At 42.3% G+C, this 13,371-nt stretch overlaps 1 protein-coding gene across 9 annotated transcripts in view; it reads right to left on the bottom strand.

Moving 5' to 3' along the window:
* The window catches only part of LOC309349831 (uncharacterized protein), a 129,765-nt gene extending 116,622 nt beyond the window's left edge, over nt 1-13,143 (bottom strand). For 6 of the 9 annotated variants that reach the window (XR_014160195.1, XR_014160196.1, XR_014160197.1 and 3 more), the window contains exon 1: nt 12,981-13,143. Coding sequence is in view for 1 of the 9 variants with exons in the window: in XM_081876166.1 (XP_081732292.1) it covers nt 12,981 (1 nt within the window). In the remaining 8 variants the exon portion in view is untranslated. Of the gene's footprint in view, nt 1-6,035; nt 6,127-8,161; nt 8,211-12,980 lie in introns of all 9 variants that reach the window. The other 3 variants (XM_081876168.1, XM_081876171.1, XM_081876170.1) reach the window with 3 other exon arrangements.
* Nucleotides 13,144-13,371: the final 228 nt, after the last annotated feature.

Here is a 13,371-nt window from a genome sequence, read left to right as displayed (position 1 = left end):
AAGCATCTTATTGGTGACTTCTGGCTTTGCATCAAAGCCAGACCTTCCTCCAAGTATAATTCCTAACAATAAATTTGTCTCCTATAAATCCATTCTGTTTTCACTAGCTGTAACTCATAGACTGCTATTCCTTTATTGTTATAGCTTTGTTTACTGTCTTTCTGGTATTTCTGTTACAAATTTAAAGACCTCGTGGGACCTGTATATCTCAGTCTTTATTCATTAGCCATCAAAAATGTTTCTCTTAGTAGCAGCAGTTGTTTGTTTGCTTGTTTGTTTCTGTGTTTTAAGTTGAGAGATGAAAAATTGCCATTGCATGCCTCTTGTCACAATGTGACATGGTTCTAACAGGGCTGCATACCTCCTCTTTGACAGCATAGCTATGGCCAAGCCTTTTTGCTGAACCAGGAAAATCTAAAGCATCCCATCTCTGGAAAGCTATTTTGGTCGTGACCTTTTTTGAACATGCTCTTTACCATTTGGGGATCTACAAATTAGCTTTTAAGCCTGCCCTCAACTGATTTTATTTATTTAGTTTGTTATATACCACCGTTCATTCCAAGAGGAAATACCAAGGCGGTGATGTGCTCAGCATTCTCTGAAGCTGGCAATAGGCTGTGATGGAAGATTCTTTTTCCTAGATCTCACCTGTGGAGGGACTACCAGGAGGGCCTCATCTGCTGCTCTTAGAACATGGGCAGGTCAATGTGAAGGAAGATATCTGGTACTTGAGGTTGCTATGGTAGTGGAGAAAGAAGCCTTATTTGCTATCACCACCGCTACATGGAAGACACAAAGATGTGCTCGTACTCATGTTCACTCAGATTCATTCAGGAATTTTTGCCACCTGCACTCTAGCCATTGTCCTTCTTGCTTCAGAGCCTGAAGTTCCCCAGTATGCCAGGGAGATATCTGAGCTCCACAGTGTTAGAGAGGGCATTTATTTTGTTCTTGTTTGTTGCATTTATATTCTACCTTTTCTTCAAGGACCTCAATACAGTTTACATGGTACTCCGACTCCACATTTAAGCTTGTGAAGAGGCTGAAAAGCAGTAACTAGCCTAAGGTCACCCAGTGAGTTTTATAGCTGTTTCAGTGTTGTATTTTAAATTGTTGTGACCCTCCTTGGAAACTTATGTTAAAGAATGAATAATAAATCTTCTAACAAGAACAATGACCGCACTCTGAGCAACTTGTCAACCATAGCATTTGCTCTATAGTGTAGAGCAGGAGTGGGGAACTTTTTTGGCTCTGTGGGCCTGATTTGTATCAGATCTAGCCTTATTGGCCAAATTGGACAGATGGGGGCACCTGTCAGTCACCTCTATCATAATGTTGTCAGGTGATTTGGCACTTTGAGGTTACAAAGTCAGGACATCATGCAGGGTTTGCAAAGAGCCCTGTGTGGTGATTTAGAATGCCTTATGCTTTGACTTTACTGCTCATCAGCTAATAGATGGTACAGATGAAGCCTGATTTCTGCAAGCATTGATTGAGTGAGAATGGAGAACTTGCTAGCACACCTGATCCAGCAGGCTTCAGCTCTCAGTGGCTGCATGATTGAGCCAAATTCTGCTTTCCCTTGCCAATGGGCATGCATTTTAAGGCTTCCTATGCATTGGCAGCTGCATCTCAACTTGCCACACACCTGAAATCACATGTGACATCTGGTGTGGGGCAAGTGGGCATGGTTTGGGGGAAATGACCAAATCTGAACCCCTAGTGGGCCAGATATGGCCCACAGTTCAGAGGTTCCCTATCCCTGCTGTAGTGTTTCAAGCCTTGTATGCAAAGAAAGAGCCAGGACTGCAAAAGAATAATCTTCCTTTGAATTTTCAGTGACCTGATGTCATATGCTGCCAGGGGATTGACAGATTGCTTCTAGTTCCACAGGGACCCCAAGTCCAGAAAATTCACCTTAAAGGTATTAGGAAAAAATGAAATTCAGCTGAGATTTTAGTAGGGGTGGAGAACTTGTGGGCCTCCAGATGTTTCACTGTACCACCCATCATGCTGGCTGGGGCTGATGGGAGTTAGAGTGCAACAGTATCTGGGTGACATGATCCCCAACTCTGGATTGTACCAAAACTTGCATGAAACGCAAGTCTATAGTTACTTCAGTCAAATAGTTAATTTTTTTCATTAATTTTTTTCCAATCCATACAATGAGAGACAGACTATTTCTGGATCTCATATATCTCATATTGGACAATACTTTTTGGTGATGTTTAAATACATGGGAAGAGTTCACTGCAACCTCTCTGGTATTTTGTTGAAACAAAGGAGGGAAAGAGTCCATAAATATCTCCAGTAGGAGCATGTATGAGACAGAGACAGACCTGGTGGCAAATATAATATTGTCTCATGCCACCAACATGAGACCACCAGAGAAGCACAAGACAACCAAACAGAGGATGGAACAAAACAAAATAAAGAAACAAGCCTGAATTCATGCAAAAACATTTGGGAAAGGCTTGGATTTGGTCTGGAAACATTTTAGAACAGCACATTTGCCTTGTTTGTTTTTCTAAATCAGTTCACTCTCCCTTAATTCACTTTTAAGATACAAACTTCTGAAGGGAGTTGTCTCAGAATCAATATTTTACATCTTGTACACATGTTGAGCAGCTCCCCCCAATTCTCCATTGTGTGCCTCCCTGTATCATTGATGCTAGCATTTTTATTTTAAACAAACTAACAAAAGGATAAAGGGTAAGCAAAGCAAGTCTTCACTGCATTTCACAAGATTTTAAGCAGAGTTAGCAGAATATAGGTTTTAGTTCTGCTTGCCCCTCTCAGCAGTTCATGCTGTTCTGAAACCTGTTCTCAAATTTCTCAAAAATAATAATAATTCCTACCCTGTGAAAGGAGCTTCCAGCTTTCTACCTCATTCTCAGAGTGCTTTGGGATGGAGTTTACCTTGTTGTTACAAGGCAGACATGGGTAGTTTGTTTCCCCTTCCCTTTCCATTAAGCATTTCACCCAACACTTCCGTGTCTTCCCAGCTGTTTGCACATCCTGAGCTTCCCCTCAGCTTCAGTTGAACCATGGGAAACCAGTTACTGATCATAGGTTCACTGATTTTGTTTTTAAGGGAAGTTCCTCCTGTTATTTCTTTAAAAAATAATAATAATCCAACACTGATGCCTCTAAAAAAAATTTAAAAAATTAAAAGATTTAACATTAAAAATAAAAACAACAAACAGCTGCCAGATATATAGATAGTAAGAAGCACCCCCACTTTCCCAAGCTTACAGGAAAGCCCATCTAAGGATGCCATGGGGCTTTCAAGAAGCACAGGTAGCTGAGAAGGGTGCAGAGTGTAGAGCATTAAAGAGATTAGATGTACAGTGGTACCTCGGGTTAAGTACTTAATTCGTTCCGGAGGTCCGCTCTTAACCTGAAACTGTTCTTAACCTGAAGCACCACTTTAACTAATGGGGCCTCCTGCTGCTGCCGCGCTGTGGCGCACAATTTCTGTTCTCATCCTGAAGCAAAGTTCTTAACCTTAAGCACTATTTCTGGGTTAGCGGAGTCTGTAACCTGAAGCATATGTAACCCGTGGTACCACTATAAAATAATTCAAAGGATGCTTGCTAACAATACTTGGATACCTTGAAAGTAGGATAAGCAACAACACAAGCCCTGTGCCCCACTCATGAGAATTTCACTAAAATTTGATCTCCCCTCTGATAATTTCTTAATGAAGGAAGTTGCCTTATACTGTCAGACCATTGCTCCATTTGCCTCAGTCCTACTGACACTGACTGGCAGGAGCCCCAGGATTCCAGACAGAGATCTCCCCCAGCCATACGTAGAGGTGCCAGGGATTGAAAGTTGACCCTTTTGCACCCCAAGTTTATGTTCTGCCAAGGAGCTATAGGTCTTCTTTTCTCATTAATTAATGGAGAAAGGTGGGTGGGTGTGCAGATTAAATGTTTGGCACAGCACGATGCTACGACCAACACACATTGTGAAGATCCCATACACAAACAGCACTAAGCTCCTTCTGGCCAAGAGCATGCCTTGGATCATGTAAAATACAGTATGGGGGCTGTATAAGGACAAGCTCATAATCAATTCAAATGATCACAGCAGCACATTCCAGCTGCTCTGGTCACAGAGAGCTCTGTAGGGTTGGGGTCAAGCGCTACCCAAATCACATTTCCCTTTCCCCACATTAGCAAATGCCTAATCATGGATTAGAGGGATGCGGGTGGTGCTGTGGGTTAAACCACAGAGCCTAGGACTTGCCGATCAGAAGGTCGGCGGTTCAAATCCCCGCGATGGGGTGAGCTCCCGTTGCTCAGTCCCTGCTCCTGCCAACCTAGCAGTTCAAAAGTATGTCAAAAGTGCAAGCAGATAAATAGGTACCGCTCCGGCGGAGAGGTAAACGGCGTTTCCGTGCCCTGCTCTGATTCGCCAGAAGCGGCTTAGTCATGCTGGCCACATGACCCGGAAGCTGTACGCCAGCTCCCTCAGCCAATAAAGCGAGATGAGCGCCGCAACCCCAGAGTCGTCCGCAACTGGACCTAATAGTCAGGGGTCCCTTTACCTTTTCAATCATGGATTGGAAGTGCTCATTGTACAAACTCATTTTACCCCCAAGTGTAAAGTCACTTAGTAAATAGGAAAGTCAGTTCTCACTAGGGATGGAGAGAAACAAATTGAGTTTCTCTCAGTTTCTCATTCTTAAGTTCAGTTTACCCCATTTCAGTTTGCATTTTTTCTTTAAAAAATGAAAACTCATGCACTTTTAATTTCCTCGCCAATATAGACAGTTTTGCAAGCAATTTTCCTTAGCATTGGGCATTTTTGTTCATTCTGTTCCCTCATATTTGCATATTGATATACATTTCTGCTTGGAGTAGTGCAGTGCAAAATTCAGAGATGTGCAAAATTCAGGTGGCTGCATTTCATTTCAGGTATTGGGGAGGGGAGTGCAAATTTGGCTGCATTGCCTTAAAATGCGAACCGTCAATATCTTTCCCCATCCTTAGTTCTCAAATAATTGGTGGTGGTTGTCAGAAGCTTTATGCTGTCAAGCTGGCATAGATAAAACTCCAGGCTCACGGCCAGTTCCAATCTATTTGATTTATTGACAAAGTTCAAAAGTACATCTCCAGCGTTTCAATTTACGTCCGACCCTTATGGCACAGTTGCCGTGTCTACTTTTTTCCCCTTTTCTTTACCCAGCATGCAAGTCTGCGGAAACCCCGCCCCTGACTTCCTCTGTGTACAGAATGACTCTTTCCAGGCTCATCCTCTTCCCTCCCTGTGTCAGACTCGCTGTCAGACGACAGGCTGCTAATGATCTCTTTAGGCTCTCTATAAGTGCTGGTTTCTGTTCTTGAATCTTTTCCCGTTTGCCTCTCCCTGACAGTGGTGGTTTGTGCCCTGCTCCTTGCCTTGCAAATAGTTTTCTTTTATTAGCCTGGCAAGCTGTCACCTACTATGCAAATCTAGTTTTCAGAACTTTTACAACCCCTCTCGCAACAATCTGTGCCAATGGGGCAAATTCCCCTCTTGCGGAGGTCAAGGTTTCAACAGACCAGCACGGTTTTGAACACAAGTTACGTAAAATAGAGAGGAGGATATCAAATGTGTTGACTTCCAAATACTTTGGACTACAATTCCCATAGGCTTGGCCAAAAACATGGATGTTGTAGTCCAGCAACATCTGCAGAGCACCATTCTGGTTGCTCCTGAAATAGAGGGTTGCAGTTCAAATACTGAATACTTTGTACAATTTAACATCCAAAGAGCAAGTATTAACTTTAGTAACTGGAGGCTTTTTATATATCATCTTAACTTATGGTTATCCACCCTGAGGTTTTGGGGTGGGGTGCCTCAGAAATATGAACCAATGAATAACAAACAATATCAGGCTGATATATTTTTGTTTGGCTTTCATCAGTATTTTAAACTTCATTCTGAAATGTGCTTCAAGACAAGTCTAGGAGATGGAGGCAGATTAAACGTCTTCACAATCCCACACAAACACATGCACAGAGAGAACATTTTGCCATAATCACCTGCTTGTATTTATTCCTGTCCAGTTCTGCTAGGTCCTCTGGGGAAGAGTCAAGAGGGGAGCCTTGTGCCAAGGAGAAATAATGCAGCACTCTGTGCCAAAAGGAAATGTAGGATAATAACTATAATGAGGCTGAGTAGGGTGGCCAGGGAAAGAGCCTGTGGCTTCAAGAAGTGCAATGTGTCAGCGAGAGAGAACAGCAGCCTCGCTGGCATGATTGCAGCCGGAGCCTCAAGCTGTAAATCACTGCGCAGCCAACATGTCAAGAATGTTTGGCCACCCCTGACGCTCAGGCATCAAGCAACAAAATAACCTACTGTGCTAACCTCAAGTGGATAAGCCATGTGAACAGGCCAAATGCCCAGTGTCCAAGTCAAATTGCCAAAACTCAATTACTTTAAATCAAGAGGCCAGAAGTGATGAGAGTATATCTTAGAAACGTAATGGGGGTGGGGAGAAATTAGTTCAAAATACAATCTCTAAATTTTCTCATTTGTATTGAGAAAGCCGCTCCAATTCGGACTTTCAAAAGTAATCTGACATATACGCATTTAATCCTGGCCCGATTCTGACACACAAACATGTCAATTTAGTGTTGCCGTTAACAAGTTGAGCTGCTTTCTCCATACCACAGTCATAATCTCCATGGTCATTTTATAGCGGGGTGGATAACCTGTGGCCCTCCAGATATTGCAGGATTGCAGCTTCCATCATTGCTGGCCATTAGCCATGCTGTCTTGGTTTGATGGGCGTTGGCGCTCAATATCCTCTAAAGGGCAAAAGCTGCACGGAAAGATTTAGCTACCTAAGAGAATGTCTTCTTGATAAATGTTTAGTTTTCCAGGGGACAATTTTTTCCTCTCCCCACCTCCAATACTATTAAGATTCGTTTTAAAATGGGATGTGTACTAGATTCAGCTGAATCCTGAATCCCAAACTGAATTGGGCCAAATTATGGGGTGCGGGGAATGCAGGCTTTGCTGCAGTCCGGAAGCAGCCCTGGATCACTGCAAGATGGATTGGGCTACCCAGAGTAATCCAGGGCTGTCATGGGGCAGGACATTGGGCAGGAAGGAGAAGCAGGTGTTGGGCAGGAAGGAGAAGCAGGTGTTGGGCAGGAAGGAGTGGTTGGGTGGGAAGTAGGAGAGGCTGGGTGACAAAAAGGCCTAGGAGAGTATAAGGGATCTATCAGACTTACTTTATCTTCCTGGAATAAGGTGGGGTGGGAGTGGATATCTTTGGACGTGGTGTGCAGAGTGTTCTTTCATAACCTGCTTTCCCAAACATCCTCTCCTTCTGCTGCCTGATATCAGAGTTCACATCAGATTTAAGAAGTGTATAGATTGGGAAAAGACAATTTCTGAATCTCAAGTTGGGCAAGATAACTTGCTACCTAAGCTATAGACTCCTTGCCCACACACAACAGCTAGAGACAACTTCGTACAAGGCAATGGTAAATGGGCTCTTCAAAGTGAGTACGTGGAAGAGAAACGCTTTCATCAGCAACTCCCCTTCCCTCTTTTGGAAATCCAGCCAATGCACAACATTCTCTTTATCACACTTTTCTGGCAACCCTAGACTCAAATATTTGTGCTATAAAAATGTTGGCATGTCATTAGCAATCTCATTTGTTGTGCCAGTTCTATTTATTATCCCATAGCAAAGAATCTCTTAAAATAGGCAGGAGTAAGATGCAACATATGTTCTGCAGCACTCAAAGAATTATAAGCATATGGCCAATAAAAATGGAATTCTTATGTCTACATTTCTATACTGCATATGCCTTTGCCGGCACTGTAACTCCATCCAGATGCCAGTTTGAGAAACAGGTTGAGCTTCAGGTACGTATATAACAGAAAGAGCCTTGGAAAGTAGCTAAATACTTTGAATATATAAGGCTGGATCCAGACCAAGGCTGGGTGTGCAGTATAACCTTAAAGCACATTCAAAACACATTTCTCCCTTCAAAGAATTATAAGCAACCATTAACAAACTACAGTGCCCAGAATCCTTTGAGGGGGGAAATGTACTTCAAATGTGTGCTTGCACAGCCTTAGATTAGAAATCTAACCAGGCTATGACGGAACATAAATTCCATTAATTTCACTAAGTCTGTCCTAAGCATACCAAGTCTGAATCTAGCTCCTTCTCCTGGCTTCTGTCACTGTTCAGTTCCCTATGGAGGGGCAAGCAAATGGAAAGTGATGATAACAGGAAAGAGGTGAGCACACCCAAAGAGGAATGAGTCACTAAAGGCATCTTGTCCAAACATCCTTCAAAACATATTCCATATGCTTTGGTCAGCACAGTCCTCGGAACTCTGTAGACATAAAAGGTCCATAGGACATAGGGATTCCCTCTTCTCCACTCTTATTTGCAGCAGCACATTTGAAAGGGGACACACATCACCTACACCGTCAGTTGATGCTACATAGATGTTGGATTGGCTCTGGTTCCAATAATCCTAGGATCTGCTGAATTCACTGGAGCCTTGAACATCCTGCAAGTCGCAATGCCATTATGGCCATGCAATGAACCAACCTCACTTCCCATTCCCTAACCATATAGATAGATTTGACCTAACACACCATCCGATACCCAACAAAAGTTGGGTTCCAAGTCATTTTAGTGGGGTATGAACAAGTGAGTGAACAATGACAGGTTCCAACTGGACACACTGTTTTTGGGCACTGGGGACAGATGGCAGGATGGAGGTTGATGGATTTGGATGACAAAGGCTGGAATCAGGATTTGTAAAACCACAGGAAGCTTCAAGGCAGGAGAAAAGTTGCTTCAATAAAATGAAGAAACAAACAGTGATCCATACCCTGGTGATCTCCTGATTAGATTTCCGTAATGTGCTATACATGGGGCTACTCTTGAAGACTGTTGAAAACTGTGAACAGTGCAGCAAAAACAAATTATATTACACTGATCTAGCTGGAAATGCACAAGCTGCCTATTTGCTAGTGAGCCCAAAGTGTTAGTTACACACTAAAGACTCAGAACTGAACTACATGCAAGAGCACCTGTCCACTTATCTCAGGACCTGGGCCTTCCTTGCAGATCGCTTCTCACAATCCCATAAATGAGGGTTGCCTCTTATTGGGGTGTATGGAATAGAGCCTTCTCTGTGGTGATCCCCTACTTGTGGAATTCCCTTCCTCTAGAAATAAGGCTGTGTCCCTCACTGATGTTTTATAGATGACAGCTTAAAGCACATATTTTCTCCTCAGACATTTCAAAGAGGTCTATGAAAGATCAAGGATGCCATGAACAGAGATATTTTGCCATTTGCTATTTAGTGGTTACATACTGACATTGGGCAAGCAAATTGTTTTTATTCTGTCATGTGCACTGCCCTGGGATTATGTGGGATGAAGGACAGTATGTAAATAAAAATAATAAACCAACCAACAGGGGCTTCACATCCTGGTGCTGTCCTTGGTGACATCCTAAGCCCCACACCTCCATGGAGAATGGAATGAACTGAATGGGCCTGGCCTAGCATTCCTACTCTACTCAACAGCCTTTGGGTGTGTCATCTGTCATAGTAAGTGAGGGATCACACAGGATGAAAGAAGCCTCAGGGCATTCAGCTTGCTTACTCATTGACAGATTCAGGCTGCCCACTTGGGTGGTCAAAGTCACTAGTTCCAGAGCAGAGGCATGTCACACAGTCTTCTTGCTCATAGGGGTCTAACATCTCCTCCCCTCTCAAACTAGGCTACATCTGAATTTGAGGGTCTGTAGCACCTTTGATTCAGCATTAGTATAGACTGCTAAGTCACTGTTGAAGGGGAAGGTCATTGATGTATATATAGTGTGTGTTTGTGGCATGGTGGTCATAGTGTTGGACTAGGACTAGGGAGACCAAGGTTCAGTTCCCTACTCAACACACAATGCCCACTGGCTGACTTTGTGCCAGCCACTGACGGTCATTGTAACTTATCTCACAGGGTTGTCATGAGAATAAAGGTGAGGGGATAGAACCATGTATGCTGCCTTGAGTTCATTAGAGGAAAAGGCAGAATATAAATGTAATAAGTAAATAAATAATGTTATTTTTGAAGCTCTGCTGGATCATCAGAAAGGCTCACGTACAGAAGGTTAAGGAGACCAAACAAATACACAAGTATAAAAATACTGCCCAAATAAGAAGAAGGCCATTGCTTTTTAAGTCCACTATTCTGCAATAACCTTGGATAAAAGAACTAATGTGATGTCTTTGTTAGAGCATGGATAGTCAACGTGGTGCCCTCCATTTGCTGGACTACAATTTCCATCATACTTGGTCATTGACTATGCTGGTCATTCACTATGCTGGCGGGGGGGGGATGGGAGTTAGGGCCCAACGGCAACTGGCTATTTCTGCATTAGAATGTCATATTAGGAATGGAAAGACTTGGGTTCAAGAAGCTCAGCCCAGAAGCTCACTGGAAGACCTTTGGCCAGTCACTACCTCTTAACCTAACTGACCTTACAGAAATGTAGAGAGGATAAAAATGAGGAACAAGGAGCCATGTACATTGCCTTCACTTTCTTGAAGGAAAGGGGGGTATAAATAAATAAATAAATAAATAAATAAATAAATAAATAAATAATAAAAATGAAAGGAGGCAGCCTTGCAATGAACTGAGGTGCTCCCTAAGGAGCACTTCCAAATAGGTTCCTAATAAATTGAGTTGTTCCCCAATCTCCAAAGGGAAGGGAAGACTGTAGAAAGAAATAAGCAGCCAGCTATGTGCAAAACATGGTGTGGGATACAACTGTGCTTTTGCAATGTTAGGCCAACAAAGGAAGAAATCTGACAGCAAAAGAAAATTAGTGACTCGTTTGGCTTCTATAAAAATAAAATCCCACCAGGCATTAACACTTTGTATTGTGGCATTCTGTCTGTTGCAAAAGGTCATGGCTCCCATGTGCAAGAGAAGCATTTAAGAATTGTGGTTGGCAGGACAAATATCTCCTCCTCCCATCTCACCAATCAAAATAAAATATAAAGTGATCCTTACAGGGCCAACCTCAGCCTTCCAATCATAATAAATAAAATTCCTTAGTGGGCTTCCCCCCACCCCCCTGGATCTGTGTTTCCTTCACCTATTTAAAAAACTTAAATGGAAAGAGCAAGGATGTGGGGAAAAGACATTTTAGGCGGGCCATTTGTGTTTGTGAGCTGGGTTATCTGAGATACACAGCTGAAACTGGACGTAAGCCTGAAACTGGAGTACAGTGTTGATTTTAAAATAATTAACGTTAATGGTATTTTCAGGACCAACTTCCCCACCCCTGTTCTTTGCCAAAAACATTTAGAGTAAGCTGTTTTATTCATAACCTAATGTGGGTGGGTGTTTTTTTTAATGACCTCTGTGTATATTTGTTATTTCTAAAGGACCTATTGTATGTCACTCAAATGCTGCAAATGTAGATTTAATTTAGCAAACCTGGATGTTGTTATGATAGCTATAACACAATAATTTCTTGCTTGGAGGTTTTAGCAGTAATTAGCCAAAGACGGATATGGAAGAGTAAGGAAGGAGAAAATAAATTTGAAAACTGGAATCATCAGGCCCTCTAATAGTGAGTTCAGATGGTGTGTGTCATCATGGTTAGAGATAAAATGAGCATGTTTGGGGGAAAGAGGGAGGTATCAGCCAGCTCAAGAGAACACCAAGGGTTGCAAAAGTGTGTGTGTGTGTGTGTGAAATGTATGCCTACACCCACACATAAAGGCCAATGAGGAGTACAGATAGCTTTGCTTGAAAAGTTAACACAAAAATTAAGAGTTGCTCATGAACAGAAAAAGAAATATAATTTTAAATTCATTTGGTATAAGTTTATTCAGAGAGCATGATCTCCACAAGCATGTACAGGATTTGACTGTGGTCACAATGAGCTGGTCTTTGTTCTTTGTATTTTCTTTTAACGATGTAACATGAAGGGAGGGTTAAGTGTTCAAGTTGTGTATGTTTAAAATTTAATAAAGTATATGTATATGGGGATCATATATGCATACAAATATATGGCTGCACATGCTCAGTAGTAGCCACAGAACACTGTGTGTCTATGGGAGATGGAACTGAGGAGAGGGCAAATTGATAATGGAATATCCTGTAAGAGGGTTCCATTGTAAAATTTCATATATGAAAGTGATATTTACATTACAAATACAGTGGTACCTCGGGTTAAGTACTTAATTTGTTCTGGAGGTCTGTTCTTAACCTGAAACTGTTCTTAACCTGAAGCACCACTTTAGCTAATGGGGCTTCCCGCTGCTGCTGCGCTGCCGGAGCACAATTTCTGTTCTCATCCTGAAGCAAAGTTCTTAACCCAAGGTACTATTTCTGGGTTAGCGGAGTCTGTAACCTGAAGTGTATGTAACCTGAAGCATATGTAACCCAAGGTACCACTGTAGACAACTATGTCCACAGTGTGGATGTTGCAGAATTCTGACAAAAATGCAAACAGGAGCAGAAATTGCCAGTGTTTGCTTATTTTTCCCTATGTCTGGAATAGAAATCAATCCTGCAAATATGTTCAGTATTCACTGTGATTGTTGCTTTCATTTTGCAGACCATATGTAATTGACTATACTCCCCTTGCTTCCATTTGCATTGAATTATATTTGCATTGAAAGGAATGAAGAGCAATAACATAATGGTGATATAATTTACATAATTATTTATCCAAGTTACAAAATTTCACCACAGTTGATGGTGAGACAAAGAAGGTAGTTCTGGGCAGAAGATGACCTGCAGCAGAATGGAAACAATGCTGCATGCGATGAGTACAGGATGCAACAAAAAAACCCCAAGGCCTTTTTATATCCCTAGTCCACAGTGCTGCTGTATTATTTATTTTGGCCCAGGCTATAACAGGACACCTGCTCAAGACATCCTACACCCAATTCCAATACGGAAGCAAATCCCAAATGTGGAATACTCACTGGATTCACACAGTCTTGCCTTGCTTTTTGTTGTTACTTTCCTGTCATTAATTGGGATCTGAACATAATGTAATGCTGGGCAGTGGTTAGAGACCCTGTTTCAGATGTCCACTTGACCATGAAGTCACTGTCTCGCAGTCCAGGGGTCCATCTTGGTGCCCTCCTTAGTACTGCTCCCATCAGCCCTGGTCATCACAATCACAGTGATTATGACCTTGGTCATTATGATCCACTATGATGATGTGACTTAGGCCCCATTTGCATTTAAAGCAGTCTCATATCCCTTTAAACAGTAATGGCTCCCCCCAAAAAAAACAATGCTGGGAACTGTGGTTTGTTAAGGAAGTGGGGAGCACTTAGGGGACCACTATTCCCCCCAGGGAGCTACAGT

Source organism: Podarcis erhardii, assembly GCF_964252035.2.
Source record: "Podarcis erhardii genome assembly, chromosome: 9".
Lineage (NCBI taxonomy): Eukaryota > Metazoa > Chordata > Lepidosauria > Squamata > Lacertidae > Podarcis > Podarcis erhardii.
This window is presented reverse-complemented; position numbering and strand designations above follow the sequence as displayed.